Source organism: Sapajus apella, unplaced genomic scaffold, assembly GCF_009761245.1.
Source record: "Sapajus apella isolate SASKATOON/1434 unplaced genomic scaffold, GSC_monkey_1.0 scaffold86, whole genome shotgun sequence".
In the NCBI taxonomy this organism is placed as follows: domain Eukaryota; kingdom Metazoa; phylum Chordata; class Mammalia; order Primates; family Cebidae; genus Sapajus; species Sapajus apella.
Genome location: NW_022437026.1, coordinates 444,834 through 470,314, shown reverse-complemented (window position 1 = coordinate 470,314; position 25,481 = coordinate 444,834). Strand labels below are relative to the sequence as shown.

The 25,481-nt window shown below is 40.4% G+C and overlaps 1 protein-coding gene across 8 annotated transcripts; it reads right to left on the bottom strand.

Annotated features, from left to right (window-relative positions):
* Window positions 1-796: 796 nt before the first annotated feature.
* YBX3 (Y-box binding protein 3) lies at window positions 797-25,188 on the bottom strand. Of its 8 annotated transcripts, none has more exons than XM_032254318.1 (10): window positions 24,602-25,188; window positions 20,889-20,952; window positions 19,895-19,928; window positions 17,041-17,130; window positions 14,570-14,692; window positions 11,149-11,355; window positions 5,740-5,837; window positions 3,790-3,964; window positions 3,113-3,213; window positions 797-1,365 (listed from the first exon to the last, which is right to left on the bottom strand). In XM_032254318.1, the coding sequence occupies exons 1-9, from the start codon at window positions 24,858-24,860 to the stop codon at window positions 3,148-3,150; spliced, it is 1,116 nt and encodes a 371-aa protein (XP_032110209.1). In that variant the 5' UTR covers window positions 24,861-25,188; the 3' UTR covers window positions 797-1,365; window positions 3,113-3,147. The 8 variants fall into 8 exon arrangements, with proteins under 8 accessions (XP_032110209.1, XP_032110210.1, XP_032110211.1 ...); XM_032254319.1 differs by having other exon boundaries at window positions 3,790-3,961; XM_032254320.1 differs by having other exon boundaries at window positions 5,749-5,837.
* Window positions 25,189-25,481: the final 293 nt, after the last annotated feature.

The following is a 25,481-nucleotide window of genomic DNA, read 5'->3' as shown; positions in this document are numbered from 1 at the left end:
TTACTCAAATGTTTAATGATCCCTCACCTATGACTCTATTTAAATTAGGAGACCCTCCCCACTATTTAAAATCAACATATCCCCTATAATTACTCCAGTCCCTATCCTCCCACCATGTTTTATGTTTCTTAATAGCACTTATTGCCATCTGATATAACGCCACATCTGTTAATTTTCTGTATGTGCCTGGTCATTGAAACAAGGGTATTTTGTTGGTTTGTTCCCTCCTGGCCACTAGAATAATGTTTAGCACAAACCTATGCTCAATATGCACTTAAGGACAAAATAATGTGGATGCAGCAGATCTGAAAACTAACTGTATAGCATTGACAGATGCTACAGTGTTTCTCAACTTAGGGACACCATGGCTGGGATGGGGGAGAAATGTGTAGTTCTAAAGAGCTCCCCTATCTCTTCTCTGAAAGACACATATATGGATACCTACAACACAGCAGTTAGTGTTAAAAACCTCAGGTTGGAAGTTTAAGGATATCAGAACTATTAACTCCTTCATTACCCTAAAGGTCATCAAGTCACCTTGCTGAATGAAGATTACTCAAAAAAAGACAGTACCAAATAATTCGTGCCTACTGTTGAGTTCAGACATGAACTTGGCAATTTCCAGCTGTACCTTTCAAAAGGAATCCAATTTTTTATGACCTCAAGCTTATATGCCTGAAATAATACTAATATACCTTTACAGTTGGCTTTGAATTTACTCTTAATCAGGTCAAGCAAATGAAGTGGGGGAGAAAGACAAACACATGCTAAGGTCGGCGAAAACATACTCCTGTTAAACATTTTGTCCTTTGAAGGGTAAAAATTTTATTTTTGAGGAATTTCTTACTGCACATTTTCAAAGAGAGTCACATAAGAAAGCAAAAATACTATCCTTCCCTCATCCTAGAAATAAATAAGGAGGACACAAAATTTCTTTTTAAATCATGACACTTGGAGGTTTAGCACCAGCATCCAAAATGAACAAAAACGAAAAAAAAAGCATTTACTATATATTTCAGATTTCTTTGGTTGGGGTTCTCCCCATGTGGTATTAATATTTCTTGTTTCAATTTATATTACCAAAACAGTAAAAACCAGGGAAAAAAAATATAAACCTAGTGGTTGCTGAAACTGGGGAGGTTGCTCTCTTGTCTTCTGTGCAGGAATTCCCAGGTTCTCAGCTTGCTGGAAAAATCTGTTGACATTTTCTTTTTGCAGTTGTTTTTTAACGAATAACAGTAAACATTGCAATGTCCAAATCTTGGTTAGTCTTCCACTTTATTGCTTAGATGTTTCTTTGGTGTTGGTAAGGTTGTGGCCTGCTTTTTCCGTTATTTCTGAATCGTCATTAATTCCTTAGGTCACCTGGAAAAAATTAAAATCAAACTTAGAAAGAGTGACACAGTAACCAAGAGTTAAAAGAATAAAAAGGCAAAAATTGTCTGCTTTTCAAATAATTGGAAAAAGAGTACATCAAACGCTCTAAATAATCACATCTTGTATAGATCTGTAAGCTACCTGCTAATTAAATGGAAACTCTTACTTTTTAATAAAGTATTTTTATAAACCAGAAAAGTCAGTACATAATAGCAAAAATTTATAAAATTGTATAAAAGAAAATTACCATTATTAATGAACAATACTCAAAATCATTTTAGGGGCTGCACCCTATCTCTTAATATGAATATATCACAGTTAGTCAGCTACTTCCCAAATGTCAGACTGTAAATTGTAGAACTATTTTTTCCCAATATTTAAACTATTTCCTTAGAAAAAATACCTGGAAGTAATGTTACTCCACAAAAGGTTATGGCCATTTTTATATGATTAATATGTTACTCTAAATCAGTTGATTTCAAGTCTGAATAGGGAACTTATTTCTGTGACAAACTGTCCATGCTACCCAAGATAAAACAGAATATTGCCCTCATAGGAAATGTCCACCTAATAAAAGGCTGACTAAAATCCTAAATCATTGGATATAAAAGCAGATGGCCTTAAGACACAAGAACTTATAATAATCCCAAAACTTCACTTATGCAATTTTAACAATTTTTGAAAAATAGCATTGATACTGAATTTATAACCTCTCTTAACTAAAAGTTCATAGAAAGAGCAAAACCAAGAAGCATCAAAAGAATTAAAGTCTCAGTTTAAAAGGTTATACGTTAAAAAAAACAACAACAAAAAAACCCAGAATTTATAGTTGAGTTGATTTTTCTAGCTATATTTCTATCTTTATAAATAAAATTTCCAAGATCTTTAAAAGACAGAAAAAAGTAGAAAATGACAAAGAAAATAACAAGCTATCCTTTTTCAAGAGGTTATTCTTTACCTTACCCTACTGTAAACACCTCCTAACCGTTATTTCACTTAATAATCTTTGCAACAACCCTAGTAAGTATAATTAGTATCCTCATTTTTACCAGTAGCAGACAGGGCTGAGACACCACTGGGCGTGGTGGCTCACACTGTAACCCCAGGACTTTGGGAGGCCAAGGCAAGCAGTGATCCAAGTCATCAAAACATCTGCTAGTGGCCAAATCACTTTTTCCACAGGACAGAAGTTCGAGCTCAGTAGGATGGAAGAGGATAAACTGCTCTAGATCAACGAGCAAGTGAGAGGTGCAGTAGAGCCCGTCCTGGATAGAAAAACCTTGGCTCTTATACATTATGCTGCACTGCTTCAAAATTAAGTTGATTATCAAAGAAAAAGGAAAAGAAAAACCCCTTTAGTTTATTCTACTCTTTCTCATAACAAAAAAGGTTCTGAAATGGTTCCTGATTACTAAAACCAGGCCTTTGTTAGGGACTTTTTGCATTTGTTTTCCTAAGTGGTACGAGTGGTTAAAAACTGCCTGTGTAGAAAAAAGAAGTTGAGTTATCATCACCTCTTTCTGAGTGTTTATACCCTCACCAAAGCTTATCAAAATGAGGTCAATCCCAGAAATATTTAACCACCAAATCACTCTTTCCACAGAATCCCAACCGAGACAACGGGTTGCCACAGATGAATTGCAGAACTAGTTTAGACTAATTTGTACTCTTGTTAAGAAACCAGTGATACTAAAAAGAAAATACCAACTCAAGACTGGGCCGCCCCAGCTCTTACCCTGCCGATGGTGAAGGTGCCTGGGGAGCCTGGTGTTACTCAGCACTGCTCTGCTCGGTGGCTGGAGCAGGGTTCTCAGTTGGTGCCTCACCTGCCTTGGCCTAAAATGCAAAACAAAGCCATAAATCAGAAATAAGTCAGGTGACAGTGGAAGGTTCAAGACTAAAAGTTCTTAAAAGTCTGAATTTTCCTGCCTGTGAAGAAAAATCACCATGCAAAAATTTAACTACTCTTATGTACGAGTCACAAATTAGTTCCACATTCAGTCCCTGGCGTCTCTGCCAAAACAAAACGAAACCAAAACCCCACACAAAACAAAACAAATTACTACCACAGAAGAACAGCTTACAAACAGCAAGTAAATACCGCTACTCTCCATAAAGTCTGTGTTAAGTGTTTTCAGCTCATGCTTAGAGGCAGCTTCCTCTCTATAAATGCCTGTTATTTGAATAGCCCTAACGCTCTAAATTCCCATTAGTATGGATCATTCTTTCACAGAAATTTAACTGGAATCAAATATTTGGTTTGTGTTATGTGCAAGGCATACCCTATATATATGGACACTTAGCAAAATGTTTTCATATTTGTTATCACGTGATAAAACCACTCTTAGAATGCTAAAGTTTGACATGATTAAAAATGATCTGGCAACATCTGCCCTGACGGGCTGGATTTACCTCTTTGCCATCTTGTGAAGGAGCGTTGGGAGGACGTGGGCGACGCCGGTAATTGTAGGGACGCCGGTATCCACGGCGAACAGACGGCTGGTTTGGACCACCGGAGGCTTGCTGATTCTCTTTATCTTCGGCCTCTCCAACTGCTGGGGCAGGTCGTGGGCGAGGAGGTCCCCTGCTGTAGGGAACATAGAACAAGTGCCAACAGGCCAGGGCTTCTCCAGAAAGTAAGATTTTATTTAATTTAAAAAATTAAAAAGTCAAGTGATCAGGGCTGGGCCTGGTGGCTCACACCTGTAATCCCAGGACTTTGAGAGGCCAAGGCAGGCAGATCACTTGTGGTCAGGAGTTCGAGACCAGCCTGGCCAACATGGTAAAGCCCCATCTCTATTAAAAATACAAAAAGTAGCCAGGCATGGTGGCACATGCCTGTAATCCAGCTATGTGGGAGGCTGAGGCATGAGAATCGCTCGCATCCAGGAGGCATCAACTGATCAGTACTTATTGCTAAATTATACACAGGCCAATGCAGCAAATGGAACAGAGGTTTCATGAAAAAAATCTTATTTTTCCATCATTTTTTCCTTTCATTTGAATACATATTTTTAGGGAGCACATATATACCCAACACATACTCCGTTCCTATCAGGCCCTTTAATAAGCACTAACAGGAAAATTAAAAAAGAAAAGTGGTCTGGTGTCTGCCTTCCGTGAACAAAATTTAGTAGAGGCTAAGGGAATTAAACATGAGAAGAAACATTACTATGTGTCAGAGCTTGTGCTAGTTGGTTTTCAAATTAAGTATTTAATTTCAATGGCAATTCTGTGGAAGAGATTTATAATGAGAAAACCAAGAGGTTTAGATGATAAAGTATATGGTTGAGCTGTATGAAAGTGCTGCTTTTATAGGTCAAAGAAGGTCACATATGACTTTTCAAGATCACTTAGCCAGGGACCGACAAAGCTGAGCTTCACACATGCTACTGCATCCTTTCCATTCCTGTGAGGCATTTCTATGCAGTCTCTTTTATTTTGAAAGGCCTTAGTACCGAGTCATTAGTGATTATGCCTAAAACTGGAGGGAACCTTGTGAAGAAAAAGGATATAGACTTGGTAGAATCCTTTCCCAATATAATATGCTTTTTCTCCCTTCGATAAACCCCTATTGACAAATTTCAAGGTAGCATAAACACCATTCAGGAAGGAAGTTGTAGTTTCTCCATTTACCACAAAGGTTAAGATAAAAGAACGGGCAGGCTTATAGTATAAAAAGCTTCAAAAGGCTCTTAGGGAGGGAGTCTAGCCTCATTCAGTCTTCAAAAGGAGTAAAGCACAGATACAATAACCTAGCATTCACTAATATTAACCTCAATGGTGGTATAATATCTCCTGATATTAAGGCCTTACTTTATCAAGCACCACACTAATTATCTTAGCTGTATTAGTACCTTTAATCCTCAACTATAGAGCATCTCTCTTATTTTTGAGACAGGGCCTCACTCTATTACGCAGGCTGGAATGCAGTCCAAATCTAATGAATTGTAGAGTAGGAAGTTAAATTCAGGCAATGTGATCATACCCTGGACTCTAATGGACTGCCTCAGTGATTAAAATATTCAGTATCCCAAATCCCCTCTGACACTCAATTCTTCCTTTGCAGCATTACCACAGAACTGCCCCCCAATAATTTATCTGATTTATTTTCATAAAAATTAACTATTAATTTATATCATATTATAGTTCCAGAATACAAAATGATGCTTTGGTGCAGAGATAACTAAGAATTATAGTATTAAGTAGGGGGGAAATGTCATACCACCACTTGAAAACTCTGGCATGCAGTCAAAGCAGACACATCTTCAAATTATATAATAAATCCACAAAACACCGTCCTCCTTCTACCACTGCGCACACAAGTTCTTGAACTGGCCATTTGTAGAAAATGCAACATACCTACGGTACCTTGGGCGGTAAGTTGGATTTCGATGAACCGGTCCCTGAAGTTGTGCTCCCTCTGGGACGCCATCCTTCATCTCTCCAATCTCACCAGCCTGGAGAGGCAATGACAGCCGACAGTGAGTGTCACGGCACAGGGGATAAGATACAGAGCATACAGCCCGTGTTCAGAACTTTTTTTGGAAGTAAAAAATAGTAACACAAACTATTTATGAGTAAATCATTGTGAATGACTGAGAAGGAAGACACAGCTAGTCTGACTAGAAAAGTCATTTGCTTAGTCCCAGAGCACCTAACTTTACTGTAGCCTATCAATTTAAGATTTTGAAATCGGATACGTTTCATTCAGCTCTTTAAATAAAATGCTTTTTTATTTTTCTTTACAACAAACTTACTTTAAGCCAGTAGAATAAAATTAACTTATTGTACAACTTCTGGGGAAAGAAAGAACTAAAAACAACAACCAAAAAAACTCACCAACAATGTCTGCAATTCTTTACCATACCGCCGTATCTCAATGCTCTTTTCTCAAGATATCTCTTCCTCCTCCTAAGAGCCAAATACCATCCTTCATATTTCATTAAGAAAAGAGAAACAATCGGAAGACAATTTCCACATTCTCACTAGCAAACCTACCAACCTTCCTATATTTACATTAGAACTTTCTTCTTTGCCATTACCCTGGATAAGTGGTCCAGCTGATATCTGAAACCAACAGCCTCTCTATTCTCATCAACTAGACATAGCATGTTAACGCTATCCCTTCACTATATATTTTTACCTTTTCTATCATTTCCATCCGAGCATATATAGCCAGTGAAATAACAACCATCCTTTTCCATTTTTTAAAAATCTGAAATACGCACAAACTTACAGAAAGGTTACATGTAATTCTCAGATCCCATTCAAGCTTCACCATTTGTCCCAATCATGCCCGTAAGAGCAAAAACATCACTTAGAATTACGCTCTGAAGTAAGTCATATTTTTTGTTTGAAACGATTATTTATTTTATTTGGAATACAGTCTTGCTCTGTTGCCAGGCTGGAGTGCTGTGGAGTGCCCTTGGCTCACTGCAACCCCCGCCTCCCCAGTTCAAGTGACTCTCCTGCCACCAGGCCTGGCTAACTTTTTATATTTTTAGTAGAGACGGGGTTTCACCATGTTGGCCATGATGGTCTTGATCTCTTTGACTTCGTGATCTGCCCGCCTCAGCCTCCCAAAGTGCTGGGATTACAGGAATGAGCCACTGCGTTCGTTTTCGTGACCTTAATACTTTTCTAAAAGATTACAAACCAGTTACCAGTTATTTTGTAAAATATCCCTCAGCTTGGGTTATCTGGTGTTCACAAATGATTAGATTTTGTTTCTGTATCCCTGGAGTAAGTCACAAAAGTGACACTACATTCTCCTCACTGTATCCTGTCAGGTGGCATATAGTTTCAATTTGTGCCATTACTGACAATGTTCACTTTGGTAAGTGGCTAAGGTGGTATTTGCCACCAGGGTCCTCCACTTTAAGTTCACTCTTTCCTTCTTTGTAATTAATGGGTACTTTGTGAGGAAGTACTTACAAAGTGTGTAAATATACTATTCCTTATCAAATTTTTCAACACAGGTTTATTTATATTTGTATGGAGTCATGGTTTTCTATTTTATTCAATGAGTTATAATCTGTTACCATCATTATTGGCCAATGGGAAATCCTTCAAGCTGGCTCATATCCTTCTGACATGTTTCCAACATTCTTTGAGTACTTCTTCACTTTCAGGCACAACGAGCTGTTCCAGGTTCATATTGTACTTTCTCTGTCTCAGCTCTGAAATCAGCCATTTCTCCAAAGGGAATTCTTTTTGTTGGAGAATGTTATTTAAAAACAAAAACTTGGCGACAAGTATGTTCACTGCTGTTACTAAGGTATCACTGCTTTCGGGACCTTTCAGTAGACAGAACTATGGAACACACAAACACACAATATGTTACATATGTATGTGTGGCTATGTATGTGTATATATGTATGTCTGTGTATGGCAAACACACATGTCTACCTTGATCTGCCCCATCAAATAGCTTTAGAAGTTGTTGGTGAAATAAGGGGTAAGGGAGAGACTGGGGGAACTCAACATTGTAAAAAGAAAATCAAATCAAGCAAAAATCTTGCTCTGATCCCGTATCTTCTTTTAGCTACTGCCCCATTTCTTTACAGACATACATTCTAAAGAAAAAACAAACACCATGACCACCACTACAGAAACCTCAGCGGGGGATATGTCTCCTCTTCCCACCCTTTGCTGTTTCTTAAGTCCATTCTAATTAAACTTTTGTCTTCACCAAACCACTGATCTTCAAGTTACCAAATCTAATAATCAGCTCTCAGCTTAATCTCTTCTACTTATTAGCAAGATTGAACATGTTTCCTTCTTGAAATACAGTCTCCTTGGCTGCTCCTTCTCATTGTCCTCTGCTAGACAATCCTCATCTTCCTAAGCTTTAATCGTTGGTGTGTCCCAGAACGTGATCCTAGGATCCTATTTCCACCTACACTCATTTTATAATCTTATCCTGCCCCTATGGCTTTAAATACCCTATTTTAGATCCCCAAATCATTATTTACAGTCCCATTTCTCCCCTTCAGATTCCCATTCATGCCTTTACTGGGGCCTGAAGGATAATTTCTTGCTTCATTTATGTCTCTTCTCAAATATAACTTAACGAACCCCCCAAAAAGTGGTCAACCATTGTATCTAAAACTATACCTTCCGTCCTCCAGCCACTTTCTACCTCTTCGCTCTGCTTTATTTACTTTTTTCTACCTGCTTAACACCTCCACTTGTAGGTGAATTGAATATGAGAAAAAGACCTCCAAAGAATTTTCACCTTTCCCTCCAAAGTCAATCTTTCTTCACCAAAACCACAGTTATTATTTACTCCTCATACAGTATACTGCCATACCTCATACTCCTCATTCAACCCATCATGAAATGCCAACAACTCTATATGCTTAAAACGTTTTCCAAATCTAACCATTTAATCAGACCTTCCACTGCCAGTTTCTAATACAACCCACGTTCATCTCTCTATTGAAAAGACTATAGCAGCTGTTCTTCCTACTTTTACTCTTGCCTCCTGTGGTCTAGTCCCAATAAAACAGTCCAGTAATCTCTTACATGTGTCTTTTCTGTTGAGATCCCTTTACTGGCTTCTCATCACATTTACAGTAGGTCAAGTCTTTACAGTGGTCTACCAGCATGCCTGATCTCCCCTGAGATCTCACCTTCATCTCACCTCATACCCTCCCCACCTTCAATCATATCATCCCCAACACATGAGCCTCTCTTTAGTTTCCTATATAAGCTCGCCACTTTTTCCTCAGAAACTGTGAGTTTCCGACAGAAACAGCAATTAACATGTACAAAGGATGAGAGTTTGCTAGAATGACAAATGACATGAACAAAATGAATTAAAATTAAGCTCTACTGCTTCTTGTCCATGCAAAATAAAAGTTGCTGATTTTTAAAAACACTAAAATCCCTCATTTGCGACAACAAAAAATATGCAAACCACTGCTCCCCTCAGGCTACAGAGAGAACTAAGAACCAATTCTAAACATCTGTCACTTGGTAGATGCCACAATGTTGCTCCTTTCCCGCCATCATATAATTATTTTCTCAAAGACAAGTACATAGCAGTTCAGTGAATGATTCTACTTACGTTTTAAATCTATAGAACTATTTGAACTATTTTCTTTAAAAATGGAAGTCATTCAGTCACTAATCAATCATGCTATATTATGTCCTTAGTGCATAAGGCAAGTATCACTGGCCTATATATTACTATTTTTTTTTCTATTATGCCCAATACATTTCACAGTGTTGTAATAGTAGAAAATGTTGGCAAAGACTTTTCTATTTGATCTCAATAATTTTTAGCATCCTAGAGATCCATCTATATATTTTTAAGACATCACACTGACAACCTTGAAGTAGCTTAGTTATATGGATGAGAACCTTAGGAATTTTCTTTTGATGCTCTTGACTGGCTTCATCTGACTACTTAGGGAACACCCAAACACAGTAGATATTAGAAAGATTATTTTTTAAAATGCTGCTTAGAGGATCAAGACAACTTTTACTTTTGACATGGACTAGGTAGGAAAGTCAGCCATTCCGTCAACAACTAAATGAAGTTAACTTATGGGAATAAGCAAACATGTTCAGAAGTAGCTTTCAACTAGCTTCTGCACATGGCACTAAGGAATGACTTTGCTCTGAAACTTCAATTCCTAAGGGGAAATACATTTTATTCCAAAAAATATGGAAAAGGATCATGTTTTCAGCAAACGCGATATTTGTTGTATATGCCAAACACTAAGGAGGAGTATTTCAGGATGGCACTATTAAGGCACTAAAAATAAGTGCATATTACAATCTCACTGACTTTTGCTGTCCTTGTTTCCTAGAAGCCCAGAGAGCTGCCCTAAAGCAACCCACTATGTCTCATGTACCCAGTCTCTCCATATATGTAAGTCTACTTGTTATTTTTAGCACCTTTGTCAGGGGCAGCTGTTGGCGAGTGGAAGGAAGAAAACAAGCAAGAGCACAGTCATGCATGATGGGACGGGAGAAGGGTGGCGGAGAACAGACTGAACCTAACGTTCAGTCAAAACATCTAGCTGGGGGACAAAAAGAAACCCCAAGGACACCAAGGAGACAAAACGTGTGGCCAGTGATAAAATGATGACCTATCCCTAGTTTCCCAAGTCCCCTAGGAACTGCAGAGTTGATGTAAGGTTTATTAGTCACAAAACAAACTCACAACAGCTGTACTAATGTTCTGCAGTTAAAAAGGAGAATCAATAATCCACAGCCTCCGTTTTGGTAGGCTGCCTTTAAAAATCAGCACTATCTCATTTAAATCCAAGACTTAATGAATGTTATTTATAAGCTGCAGGCATCTTTTGCTAAATCCTTCACATTTAATCATCACAACCCAATGGTGCAGGCATTTAGTGCCCACATTTAATGGATGAACTTAACCTAAAACTTGGTTTTCTCAAAACCTCACTAATAAGTAGCAGAAACAGGATTCAAATGTAGCCAGACTTCAAAGTCGAAGCTCTTACACATGCCACCCGTCTTGTTACCTTAATTTTTGTATTCTTCTGTCAATTACCAACTTTAGCCACCAGGGTTCCCTAGTATAGGCATGGATCACGTGGTTTTGCTTTTAGAAATGTTACCGGAATGGCTGCTTTAAAAAAGCAGACTGAAGGCCTTGCCTCAGCTTTTGTAGCATCAGGAAGCCATAAGCAAGGTTTCTGGCAGCCGGTGTTGGAGGAGGAGGAAGAGGAGGCAGAGAAGGACGGAAGGGTGAGGATTGCTGAAGAGAAGTCTCAGTTGCAATTTTACCTGTATTCTGTTGGGATGGGGTAAGACCCGTGAGCGACGGTCAAAGGTCTGTCCCACGTGGTAAGGCGGGAACCGCCGCTGCCGGTACTGAGGGCGATACTGGGGGCGGCGCAGCTGATTCCGGGGCCCCGAGAACTGCCTATCAGTGGCAGGGGGGTCAAATCCTTCACTGCCGCCGCTCCCTTCCTCCTCCTCCTCCCCAGCGTACTAGCGAAGCAAAGAAACAGAGATTCAGAGGAAGTTTTAGCAAGGAAAGAACCAAAGAACACCGTTTAGGATGAGTTATCACCAAAAGAAAATCTCCCCAAAGCAATAATCCCTTCCATTATACAGACAAAATGCATTTAACCCAGATTCTCATGTGATTGCCTGGGATAAAGTACATTAAGATTAGAGCAGATCTGTGCAGATAAAATACCAGGAAGCAGAAAAGCAAGAGCAATCAATCTACAATCAATTTAATAGTAATCTAATTAGAACTAGTATCAGTTAACCAACCACCCAAAGAGTATCTGCAAGGTTTATAACGTTTAGCTCCATGAAATGCGTGTCTCCCAACATTTACCATCCACTGAGGCAATGTCAGGGAAAAGCCAAAAAAGAAGACATTTTATGATGTTACCAACATATTTGACCTAAGTGGTATACTTCCTATAACAGTCGGTAAAGTGTGGATGAGATCTCTGAAAACTTCCAGGGGGGTTCAGCGAGGTCAAACTACTGCCATAATATTGCTAAGATGCTATTTGCCTTTCCCAGGCATTCTCTTAGAAGTATATGGTGGGGCTTCCCAAAGGCTACAATGACATGTGGTCTCTCAGCAGACTGAATGCAGAAACAGATGTGAGAATCCAGTTATCTTCTATTAAACTGTACATCAGAGATCTGCAAAACTATAAAGCAATACCACTCTTTTTAAGTTTATTATACTTTCTGATATAAGCACACATTAACAAAAACTCTAGGATTCTCAATAACATGTAAGCATATAAACAGATCCCAAAACCAAAAAGTTTGAGAACCACTGACCTATGGCATGACTCCCTTGTATGCTTAGAAGTAAAGCTTTAATTGTACTTTGATGGTAATAAGCCCTAATACTGGAGGCTTCTAAATATAGGCTGTATTAACAAAGGAAATTATTGATTCATTTTCTATTTTTCCTGTATTTAAATTACATCATATACTACCTAAAGGGTACATGCAAACGTCTTTAATGGAAAGTAACTAGCTTTTAAAAATGAATAAATAAAAAAGGCAAAATAATGACCCATTCCTTTTTTTTACCGGAGTGTATTTAAGCTTTGGACCCTTCCAGAACAAGCCCAAATATGCAACCAAACTCCCCCTCCAAAAAAGCCTCAACTAGTCTTACCTTTAAAAAAAATCAAGCCATTCTACTCTTCATAAAACCTCTATCCTAGATGGGATTCACAATTATGTAAACACTTATTTGCACAGAAAGGCTCACCAAAATATTAAGTGTGAGACAACATAAATTGTTTTTTTTTTTTTTTGAGACGGAGTTTTGCTCTTGTTACCCAGGCAGGAGTGCAATGGCGTGATCTCGGCTCACCGCAACCTCCGCCTCCTGGGTTCAGGCAATTCTCCTGCCTTGACCCCCTGAGTAGCTGGGATTACAGGCACGCGCCACCATGCCCAGCTAATGTTTTTTGTATTTTTAGTAGAGACGGGGTTTCACCATGTTGACCAGGATGGTCTCGATCTCTTGACTTCGTGATCCACCCGCCTCGGCCTCCCAAAGTGCTGGGATTACAGGCGTGAGCCACCGCGCCCGGCAACTGTTTTTCTTTTTAAGCCTATCTTCCTCTTTTGAATTTTACACATCAAATCTTTAAGAGTTTTACAAAGCATAATAATGGCACCAGCCTGCTGAACATACTCTTTGGTGAGATACTTGAACAAGTTGTTGGGCCTCAGTTATTACAACAAAAAAGCTTCATTTGTGTATACCTTAAGAGTTTTCACAACTTTGTTTCTAAATATCTTTTATATGCATGACTTTAGAACTTTCAGTTTTTGGAGGGGATAAGTCTTAAAGAAAAATTTTTCACTGAATGTTTTTCTACCTCTTTTACTTTTGAATTAACCTCGGAGTCAAAATCACAGTTAGAGCTCTGTGACTCTGACGAACTTGAAAGAGAACATGATGTAGGAAATGCTACAGCAGCTCATTCCTAGCTACCCCCCCTCATAGCTTATTAAAAGTCAAATAAGATAAGCAAAAACAAGGAAACTAGAGAGAAGTCTTAAGGAACCTGACAGAATTAATTTGGGCAGTGTGTGCAAGGCTGGCAGATAAAGAGAAAAGGATTCAGGTAAACAGAAAGCTGTAAATCTATCAACATTAAGGTAAGTTATTCTCAATCTGCAGATATTTAATTCTGATGAGTTTTTCCTTGGATGAGATTGGTAGCCACAATCCTGTGCTGACAAGCACTGCATTTGGAGTTTTCTTCAATGTACCAATCCCTGGTTCTAATTCTAGAAATACCAAGAATTGATTCAAATCTAGTAAGTTCTTCATGACCACAAATATACTGGATCCATTTTGGGTGCCTTGAAAATATTCCTATAAACTGAGCCTCCCAAGAAAGCTCTAGTCAGATTTGCTTACAAACTCTTACCCCTGCATTGAGACCAACCTAAAGAACTAAAAATCCATAGCATCACTTATTGCTTCTTTATTTTGAAATAATGGGAAAATGCAATGCTAAATAAAACAGCTTCTTAAGGCAAATTAGTTAATAGTTCTGTGGCCAGCACTTCTATTACCTATTCACAAGTTACTTCCCATTCTTTCACCAAGCAAATGCTGATTTTCTTAGCGGTCAACAGTATCAGCACCAAGGAATGAACAACAAGGTTAAGTCAGTGATGGAAATCGCATTCCCCTTTGCCAGTGAAATGTCATCTGACTAGGTTCTGGGTAGAAAAAAGTGCCAAAGCCTGAGAAACCTTGCTAAAACCTCAGCACTGTCTCCCTTAAGTCTTCTTGTTACAAGATAATTAAATGTCTATTACTTGTAGCCAAATATATCCTTAACTAATACAACTTTGGAATGGCAAGTTTCTAACGAGACCAGTAGCTATGGATAAAATCTGAGCACTAAAATTTCCCCTTGAGAGTACCGTGTATACTGCTCCAGTGATGGGTGCACCAAAATTTCAGAAATCACCACTAAAGAACTTATTCGTTTAACTAATCACCACGTTTCCCAAAAACCTATGGAAATAAATAAAAATTAAAAAAAAAAAATAAGATAGAAATTTCCTCTAAAGAAAAAACAGAAATCATGTCTCCAGGAGAAGACAAGGCGTTTATCTGCTCCAAGTACATACACTTAATTCCTGGCATGAAGAATTTCTCAATCACCGACAAGCAACAGAGACAACGTACATTCCGGGGAGGGCCACGGCGCCTTCCATAGTAGCCACGTCTGTAACGGCGCCGATCAGCAGCGTAACGACTCCCTTCCACAGGAACTCCATCTGGGCCAGTCACATTGGCTGCTTCTGCACCCTGAGAAGAAAATAAAAAAAAAAAATGGCCTTAAAACTAAAAGGAACATAAACTTACTCAAAAACTAGCCTGGGACGGCTAGAGTATAAGACTGGCAGAACATACTAAGAATTCCCACTGTGATCTTAAAAATAGATCTAGGTTTTCAACAAAGTGAGCAAGGCATTTCACGTCTTGATTTAAACATGCACGGCTTGTTTGCTTACACAACTTGAGCTCTGCTTTCTTGTCTAGTCCTGCCAATCTCAAAAGCAACATGTAGCCTCTTTAAAGACCATAAACTAGCAAATATACAACTGTCAAAGTAGAGGTAATGCTAGACCAGAAAGAATATTCCTTAAGGGGAAAGAACTGAGATACTGTTATTTTCCCAGAATGTGTTGAAACCTATGTTATTACTCTAGGAGGTACCAAGAGGAGAATCCCTACTCATGGGCTCACGTGGCTCTCTGTCCAGCACAAAAGTACTGAGTGAAACCTCTCCCATTTTGGCAGCAACAAGAAGAAGGGGTCTTTTCTTTAGACTTTCCTATTATCCCTGAAACAGATTTGGAATTCTTACTCTCATATGGACAAATGGATAAAATAATGCTTCAAAAATGTAAAAAAAAAATTTAGACAAAGATTTCAGAGAGTGTATTTCACACCCTTCATCCCATTTGTAAAACCTTGAGTTCTGAAAACATACAGAAGAAAAATCAACTCCAAATTTTAAACAATTGGATGGGATATCAAAGATCATCACAGACCAGCATGTGCTGGTGAATGATTTGAAAATCTCAGAGAATTACAAGATACCTTGAGGATCACACTAGCAAAGATAATGGCTTAAATTTCTGTATCAAATGAAATAAAGTGTTTTTCTTTTAAAACAGAACGTTTGAGAGCCACTATGAACTGTGGAATGGTATACGTGTATGTGGGAGGAGCACATCAGGGAGTTAACCATTCATTCATTCAGTTAGTTTATAATTGAGCTGTCATGAGTAGCTGCCATGGTAGGTGTGTGCTATACGTAGTTTTACTGTGTTTTTAATCTTAGTCAATATTGTTTTACTAATATCTATAACAGACTATTGACTAAACACAAAACATAAAGGACATTACTAACATGGAATATATAACAATATTAAAAACTTCTGTAGATAGTCTTCAGGATAATCCCTCAACTTCTTGGAGTCAATTCACCTGAACAAAGCTGTTTTACGGTCTATCAGGGTATCTTCAGCTTCCCAAAATCCAAGCCAAGCAGAAAACAAAATGATTATATTCAATTTCAATCTCTTTTTATTGAGATTAAAATATGCTTTACTATGTATTATTTGTATGTAGAAGTGCTTACAAGTCAGCCTGAAAACTTTACTTTGATAAATTAAAAATCTTTTGCCCCAAAGCATTTTTTTCTTTTTTGTTTTGAGACAGAATCTTGCTCTTGCTCAGGCTGGAGTGCAGTGTCTCGGCTCACTGCAAACTCTGCCTCTGAGGTTCAAGCGATTCTCCTGCCTCAGCCTCCTGAGTAGCCGGGATTACAAATGTGTGCCACCACACCCAGATATTTTTGTATTTTTAGCAGAGATGGGTTTCACCATGTTGGCAAAGATGGTCTCAAACTCCTGACCTCAGGTGATCCGCTCACCTTGGCCTCCCAAAGCGCTGGGATTACAGACATGAGCCACCACGCCTGGCCAAAAAGCAGTTTTAATATATTGTTAATATATAAGATAGTTAAAGTTTAATCTCCACTTCAAAACATATACATTTGGCACAAAAATAAAAGTTATTTTTTAATTGAGAAATCAGCTTTTCTTTCCATAATCAGAGTTGATCATTTATTAAATAGGAAATTAAAGTATCTTTATTGCAGAATGTTTATAATGACAATGTCAAAAACATTTCTGCTGGCCAGGTGCGGTGGCTCATGCATATAATCCAAGTACTTTGGGAGGCCGAGGCAGGGGGGTGGTGGGGATCACATAAGGTCAGGAGTTCAAGACCAGCTTGGCCAACATGATGAAACCCTGTCTCTGTTAAAAGCACAAAAATTAGCTGGGCGTGGTGGTGGGTGCCAGTAATCCCAGCTACTTGGGGGACTGAGACAGAGGAATCGCTGGAACCTGGATGGCGGAAGTTGCAGTGAGCCAAGACTGTGCCAGTGCACTCCAGCCTGGGCAACAGAGGGAGACTCCGTCGGAAAAAAAAAAAAAAAAAGCTGCTTAAAATTTACTTCCTGCTATTGTACAAAAATTCCAAAGTCATGTCAATTCATAAGGGGCTGAGACACAATTCAATTTATTGTGCAACAAAACTATGTGCCAGGACTTTGATACCCAACCGCAATTTCTTCTCACCTTCTCTCCTTCAACCACGTCAAACTCTACAGTTTCTCCATCTCCTACGCTGCGCAGATATTTCCGTGGGTTATTCTTCTTGATGGCAGTCTGTCAAGAGAACAGAAAACTTTATTCAAACTGTATTTCAATATTGACGATAGATCTCAGTGCTTTCAAGTACACTAGAGTGAATTTGAAGAAACTGTTGACCAACTATTATTTTTCCATCATTCGCTCACTAACCTAGATCTCCAAAAAACAAAGAAAAACCACTATAAAACTACATTCCACATTACTCTCTTGATTTGTGCTATTCAACTTGCTGATGGATTAAACAGAACATGTTTTTTCTGTAATTGCAGTGTGTGCAGTGACTACACGGTACTGTTACAGACTGACCACCTGATCATATCAGATGTATTAGTTACCTCAAACCATTAGGTTTCTGAGATTCTCTGACTCTCAGAAGATGAAGCGGTAGCTCCATCAGCAAGGGCAAAAAATGCTTCTGTGTGATCTTACATATACACACAAACGCATATTTTAGGTACAGAGTTTCCTGTAGACAACAGAAACTACTAACTTCAATAGGGCTTTTTTTTTTTTTTTTTTTTTTTTTTTTGAGACGGAGTTTCACTCTTGTTACCCAGGCTGGAGTGCAATTGCGCGATCTCGGCTCACCGCAACCTCCGCCTCCTGGGTTCAGGCAATTCTCCTGCCTCAGCCTCCTGAGTAGCTGGGATTACAGGCACACGCCACCATGCCCAGCTGATTTTTTGTATTTTTAGTAGAGACGGGGTTTCACCATGTTGACCAGGATGGTCTCGATCTCTTGACCTCGTGATCCACCTGCCTCGGCCTCCCAAAGTGCTGGGATTACAGGCTTGAGCCACCGCGCCCGGCCAATAGGGCTTTTTAAAATGCAAGCTAGGGTTGAGGGGGAAAGGAGGCAGTGATAAAGAACAAAAAAATTTAAGATGCCAAGGGGATAAATATTTCTGACAGAGTAAACAAAATTACCTCAAAAATCAGAACATATTAGTAATAATCTGGCTTTCCCCTCTCCCCTCCTATTTTGTGGGTGAGTTAACAAAAGACTAACAGTTAAAGTGATTTATCTGAAGTCACAAATCTAACATACCCAGGGATGATGGGAGGACAGGGAATTCATACCCCTGTACTCTACCTATATGATATTTATTCAACATTTCCCCATCACACAATTCATATGTCAACGAATCCTATGTTCCCTGACAATACATTAAAAGGTTAGTTAAGATGCTATTCTTTATTAAACATCTACACGTAAGTATCTACTTATGAATAAGTGCTGCTCTCTCTTTTTCAGTCAATGAAGGCAGAGAATAATTCCTGCAACACATTTCCATTTCTTTGGCTGGTATCTCTAAACAGTTAAAGGGGCTTGAGTTTCTATGGAACTAGGTCAACCTTATTTTATAAAGCGATTAAGTATGTGTAATCCAGCCCATCCCCTAACTCTGAGTAGGAGGGAAAAGAAATAGCCAATAGAGCAGAGACCTCACCCACAGAGGAAAAAAGGCAGTTCAGGACAGGATATACACGCACGCAGCATGAACATTCAGCCATTCCAAAAACAGCCCCTCCCTGCCGGCTCGCTCCCTTTTTCCTGCTAAACTGGCAAGCCTCAACACATTGAAGTGACTCACCACACAACCTCACGGGGGCTGGAATCGGGTCAGATACTCACAGGCTAATAAAGCCAGCCGCTAATACACCAACTTCTGAGGACCTTTACCTAGCCGTCTTCAGAATTCTTACCCCAAAAGGTCTATAAACCTCAAACCCCCAAGTATTCTAAACAACACTGTTATGACCCTAAAAGTCACTGTATCTAAGCAAAATACATCCACTCAAATTATCTAGGTACAACTGAGATGTATCCAGTCAAGTAGAAATATAAACAATAGAAACCACAACTAGAGAGCCTCTTTTGAGATACCACCATCTCCAACTCCCACCCCAATACACACACAAACCTAAACAGAAGAAAACAGAAACATAGACAACCAGACGCACTCTGGCTTTCTGCACTGCAAGTGAACGGCCAGGCATTAGTACCTGCTGCTCCATCTCCCTTATTGTTATATTCTAGCAACACACACTTCAGACAATTCCCTGAAAACTAAATAAACAAAAAGAACGAAGGTTAGTATTCTCTCTCTTAACCTATTTTATAAAGGAAGCCTAGGACATATGAATAACGGAATAAATAACATCCTAGGCTAATAAAGCAAAGAAAGACTGAGGTGCCTGTAGCAGAGAAGCTCCGTATCTTACCCACTTCCTCCAATTCCTGCAAATCTAAGGGAATTTGCATCTTTGGACCTGGATATGTCCTAACATGCCTCATTTAACAAGAGTGAGGGCTAGTGTGGGAACTGAAAGTTTTCTCATCTTACTATCTGCTTCTCTGTGCTATTTACTTTAATAGAGAGCTGCTCTGATAGAGGAGGTTTAACCAAGACCTTCCCTGGCAGAAGCCAGATGGGCTCCAGGCAAACACTAAGGAGAAACCACATTAGAACAGGATGTTCATGGAAACAAACTTTTTTTGGGCTAAGAACTCAAAGGCTTTAAAATTTAGAAAGTGGTCTAACCAAATATTACTTTATACAACTGCAAAAATAAAACTATTTGAAAACAGTTAACATGATGGGGCAGAAGAACTTATTTGCCAATCTTAAAATGTGAAACTCTGCTCTTGTTGCAAAATAAATCACAGAAAGAGTTTAGACTAAAATAACAACCCACAGGACTTCCTGGGAAAGGATGACAGAAAATTACACACCCCGCCTCACATAGCAAATGTAGTGTTTTTAATCCCTCTTACCTGATGTACAAATACATCTTCTTTGGTGTCATTTCTGTTGAAAGACAAAAAGCTTACAATTAAAGGTAGTAGGTATGTGGAAAAACTTAAAAGAACTTATGTGTTATGAATTTAAATCCCAAATCCTCAAAACACAACATACATTTTCCCTTATTTTCTACACTCTATTTGGACACCTAAAATCAATCCTTGCTAAACATTTCTAACTCCACAAGCTATCTACCTTCCTCCTCCACATTGCCACAGTACTTAAATCCAAGCTCATAGACTCAACATACAGAAACATCCCCTTCCTCTGTCTCTTTCTGAATCACATGGTGTGTAATCAGAGCCCTAGATTTTCCTCCCAGCAAAGGCAAAGCAAGACAGTTAAAAGGACAGGGCACAGCTGTGAACTAGGCTCTCCTTACACTGAAACTTAAAACAGTCCCCCACCCCCTCCCCACCAAAGGAGACAAGAAATTGGAGGAATTTTTTTAAGACAGGGTGGGAAAGCAAAGAAAATGCCGATATCACGTAAAAACCTCATAATACTCTCAGCAGCCTGTAGTTATGTTCTCATTCCTGTATGGTTAAAAGTTACCACAGTTTACAGTTTCTACATAGGACTGGACCAGAACTGGGTTAAACATCCAGCTCAACTACTCACTAGTTCAGTGACCTTAGGAAAGCTGCTTAACCAGTTTAAGATTCCATTTCTCCATCTGTGAAATTATGGATATGGTCTCATTTATCCTGAGGCCCTCCCCGTTTCTGATTTTATCTCCTCCTCCTTTTCTTCTTCAACGACCAGATTTTATGAAACAAGTTATTTGTGAGTGTCCTGGAAATGTATTTTAATTAATATTTAACAACCACTAGCTTAGAAATGAGAATATTTAAAGTGCTTAGAAACCTAAAAAATTTATCTAAGCCATTAATGAAGTATTTTATAACTGCTGGTGCCACAACATAAGTATAAATTTAAAACATGCAGATATACGCACACACATACCGATTTATAAATCCATATCCATTTCTGACGTTGAACCATTTGACAGTGCCAAGGACTTTGGTGGCTAAAATAGGATTAAGCAGATAAATTAGTATCTGACCTACAAAGAGATAAAGCTCATATCACTAAGATCTTGATAACATTATACAAAGCTTAAACATACCTAAAGAAACCATTAAAAGCTTAATTCCAAAATATATGAGAAAAAGAAAATGGAGCAAGCCAAGATCTCATAAGGAAATACTTTTCAGAAGACAAAACCTTTCTTCCTCATTCAACTTTTCAGGAAAGTCGTAAGATAAGAAGTGGTTCTAAGTCTATACAAATCTGTAATCATTAAAATTTAGAAACACTGAAGAAAAAATGTTCAAGGTGAACGTTCCAAGTTTTAACCTAGACACATTTTATAAGTTCGAAAGAGGGGTTACAATAAAAGAGTATAGACAGGTGGAAGACCTTAACACATCACTTTCAGACTTGGAAATATGAGGCCAACTTTAATGAGATGATGGCTCCTTGTTAATAGGCAATCTACAAAGACATAAAGCAACCTGTCCAGTTGCCCAATGGGAGCCCATCAGAGGCGGCGAGAATAACAACAGAACTGTTGCTGTCTCAATCCAGTTCTGTACTTACCACCCTGAGACATGATCTAACAGGTCTTTTCAAACCACATGATGCATTTGGGCTTCTTTGTTTATCTTGCTCTCTACAGTTGTGTGAATAAAACTTAAGCATTTTCCATAAAATCCCCCTCTTTACCGTGATCACCGTCTCTACTTCATGAACAGGACCACTTCTCTACCATGCCAGATTTTAGGAGAATTAAGAGAGGGAATCTAAACAAAATAAAACCTCACGTAACTTGTATTTTGTAAGTTTATATTTATCTCAACTATTTTAAATATTATCTTTGGAATCAATTGTGAATGAAAAATTCAGTACTTCTAGGAAATGCCCCTGTCTAAATTCAGGAAGTGCAAAAAGCAATTATTGAGACTCAATGAAATGGGAAACCTGACAATAGATTACCTTAAAAAAAAAAAAAAAAAAAAAGAAAAAAGGCTTAGTAGAGAATGAAATTAACATTAATCCATGCTGTCTCTCCATAAAATGCAAAGTTTATAATTTCCAAGGATAAACAATAAGGTTTCACTTGTAAATTCAAAACTAAAATAGTAATTAAGACTTGCTCTGTTGTAGGGAGGGTTAGTTCTGAATTTTGCTAGACTGGGGAAATATTTTAGCTGTCTTTGTGGGGGGAAAGAAAAAAAAAAAAAAACATGTCTTTATGTCTCCAAAGCTATGCAGCCTACACTGACTAGGCATTCTCCAGCTTTAATTCCAAAGATCTCTCATCTCTCCAAAGGAGAGATCAAACCCAGGCAATCTTTAGTTTCAGGCCATTCTAACTGGAGCAGCAAGGCAAAGGAGGAAAAAACAGTTGATGTGTTAGCAGAAGAGGCCCGTTTTGATACATTATATGCATTTAAGTCAGGGACTATTCCAAATAATATGCTTTTTGTGCCTCTTTTCATTTGCCCCAAAAATTAACTACTTGGGAAAATATAAAGACTGGAACTGTTTTTAACCTCTAACATTGCTGAAGGAATAATCTTGATTAAAAAGGCAATACTAATAATAAAGGAAAAAGACGATACAGGTCTAACCTCAATCCAGGGTGAAGGTTATTTTTACTCTACAATGCAGTTTTAAAAAATTTCGTAATTCCACAAATACTTCCAAGAACTTCATACTATCAAAATTCATTCCCACTTCTTGCTTTAAACCATAAACCCACTTCACATACACTAAAGGGAAGTGTGGGGACAGAGGAAGATCATAGATTTCCCTATTTATTAGAAGGAAAATTCTCTTCCACTCATGAAAACTATTCTTCCTGGCCTATGTGCCTATAAACTGAAGTTAAGGCCTATTTGCAAATATTAGAACATATCCATTTTAGTCAGCACTGCGCCTAGCACATTTTAGGCATCCATGTGTTGGCTTGGCAAAGGAAAGACGGTGACACTAGACACAGACAAAGTGTTTAGGTGTCATGTAGAAAGGGCTGTCTTTCATTTGTAAAGAGATCGCAGTTAAGAGTGGAAAGATAAAAGTCATCAGACTCATCACCAGGGACCTGCAGAGGCAGCTGGTTGAGGAAATTAACCTGAATTTATGTTTCCTTCATCTTCAAAGACAGTATCTGCTTTCCCCATCTCAGAAGAGTACAGGATTAAGTAAAAAACCGCAAAAGCTCCTTTATACAAAAATAAGGCATCATTAAGAATGTTATCTTAACACTGCTTTGGAGAACACAAAGTTGTCTCTTTCAGACATCTGGCAGAAAGTGTTCCAAGAAATATTTGCTAGAAACAACTTCACAATATACTACAGACAAGATTTAAGCAACTTTTAGTCCAGCAAAACAAGGTCTCTTTTGTTTCTTAACCTACACTGGTTACAATTAGTATGTTGTTTGGCAGGAACTTAGTAAAAGCCCTGAAAAAAGAAAAAAGAAAAATAGTTCTCTCGAGGTGGGGAATATTGAAAGGTGTTACACTTTTCTCACATTGTTCCCTCAACTTTCTTCCCAAAGGGGAAGTTCGGCTCAGAGAGATCGGACAAACATGCCCCACCCCAAATAGTGAAATGTCTCCGAAGCATCCTACACCATCTGTTTAAAAGAGTGAAAGATGTGGGCACACACCCTTTAGGGAGCTTATTCACCAACCGCCTGCTTTGCAAGCCTGTTTAAGAACTCACACAGGGCGTTACTTAAGAAGAGAACCCTTAAGTTATGTGACTAAACCAACAACCACCACAGAAGCCCTTTGCATCCACTGCCCCCCAAATCTGAACATTTCATCTTCCTGTTTCCCTTCCTAGGTTACAAGTGCCAAGGTAACAATGTTTTGAACTAACGTCATACCCCCACTTCCGACGAAGTTTTTTCAGCTGCTACACCACGTGCGTTCCCACAGTCCGGGAAGAGGGAAGCATGTAGCCATTGGTGGACACTGAATGGCTGTTTGCAGCAGTGGGCACAGAGGGGGAGGAGGACGTGGGATTAAGACCCATGTTTCCCGGAGACGATTGCAACACCTCTTTGCTGGCTTGTTGCCGACAGGAGGATGGCGTCTTTCCCTAGCCCATGTGGGAAGGGCGTCAGAGACAGACACCTGACCCTTCCTGGCAAGAAGCCTTTCCATCTTTCCCTCCCCGTCTCCTTCTAGCGCCTTCTTCTTCCCCAACAGAAATGCTCGCCTTTCCCAGATCCCAACCAAGGACCCCAAAGTGCCAGGCCCACGTGTCGGTCTCTCCCCTACATCCACATCCATCCCGACCAAAGGTCCCCTCTCCCAGACCGCCTCTTCTTTCCTCTCCAAACGCAGGCATTTTCCACCAAGGGAATCCGCGACAGTGCCCGTCTGGGTGACAGAAGTTAAGACCCAAACTTTCTGGCCCAGGACCAGAAGAGAGGCGCACAGGGCGGAGAGGAGCGCAGGGTGCTGCGCGCTCACCTGGGAGCGCCGGCAAGGGAGGCGGCCAGCGGCAGCCGGCGCTGGGCACCCGGAGACCCCAGGGGACCCCGTGCAGTCCGCCCTCCCGCCAGGGTGGGAGATGCAGCGCTAGCTGCCCACACGTGCTCGGCGACCAGCTGGGCCCGCCCCGTTACCGCGGCCCCTGCCCTCCCCGGCCTGACTCACCGAGAACTTTTTTCTCCGCGTCTTCGCTGCCAGTGGCGGTGGCTAAAGAGGCGGCGGCCGCGGTGCCCGTGGCTGCGGGGGCCGCGTCCCCACCGGGGTTTCCTGCGACGAGGGCGGCCGGCGCCGTGGCCGCGGCCTGGGGCGCACCGCTGCCTGCCGGGCTCTTGGGCGCGGGGTCCCGGGGAGCCGCGGCGGCCGCCTCCGCCGGAGCCTGCGGGAGGGTGGTGGTGGTGGTGGTGGCCTCGCCCGCCTCGCTCATGCCTCCTCCTCCGCTCTCCTCCGGCGCCTCGGTGGCGGTTGGTCGGCGGTTAGCGCGGCTGGTGGTCGCGGCGGCCGGGGCTCGCTCTCGGGGAGGCCGGGGCGGATCTCGTGGCGCAGGCGGCGGCGGCCGAGGTGGGGTCTCGCGGCGGAGGCGGCTCGAGCTTCGGGCTGCGCGCTTGCTTTTGGGCTCCTCGCTCGATCTTACTGCCCCAAAAATGGCCCCGCACAAGTTTTTCTAGGCGGCGCACGGGCCCGGGAGGGAAGGGCGGGCGAGGGGGAAGGGTGGGGAAACTTGGCTCGGCCGTCGGGCCCTCGGCTCTCATTAGCATTTAAAGGCGCCCGGTGCCCTTTCCGCGGCTCCAATCCGCCCGGACGCGAGCGCGCAGGGCCGCGTGGCAGAGCCACGGAAAGCCAGGGTGAGCGGGGCGCCCGGGTTGAGGTCTGGAGCGTTCCGAGGAGCCCGCGCGGCTGACCCTTTGTTGGAGCGGGGTGCAGGGTATCTCCTCCCTCACCGGGTCTTGACACCCGAAGATGACCTTTAGGAGAGGTAAAATAGGGCACCCTAACTGCGCCGCACCTCACCCTCTCAGACACTTGTTTTTAAATCCTTTGCATCTAG

Excerpts from the sequence above, each read along its gene's own strand:
- YBX3 (XM_032254318.1), bottom strand. The coding sequence starts at position 24,860 with ATGAGCGAGGCGGGCGAGGCCACCACCACCACCACCACCCTCCCGCAG. Across the intron at positions 17,131-19,894 it reads AAGATGTATTTGTACATCAG|ACTGCCATCAAGAAGAATAA; the intron begins GTAAGAGGGATT and ends TTCTCTTGACAG. Across the intron at positions 5,838-11,148 it reads CCCATCCCAACAGAATACAG|GCTGGTGAGATTGGAGAGAT; the intron begins GTAAAATTGCAA and ends TTGCCTCTCCAG.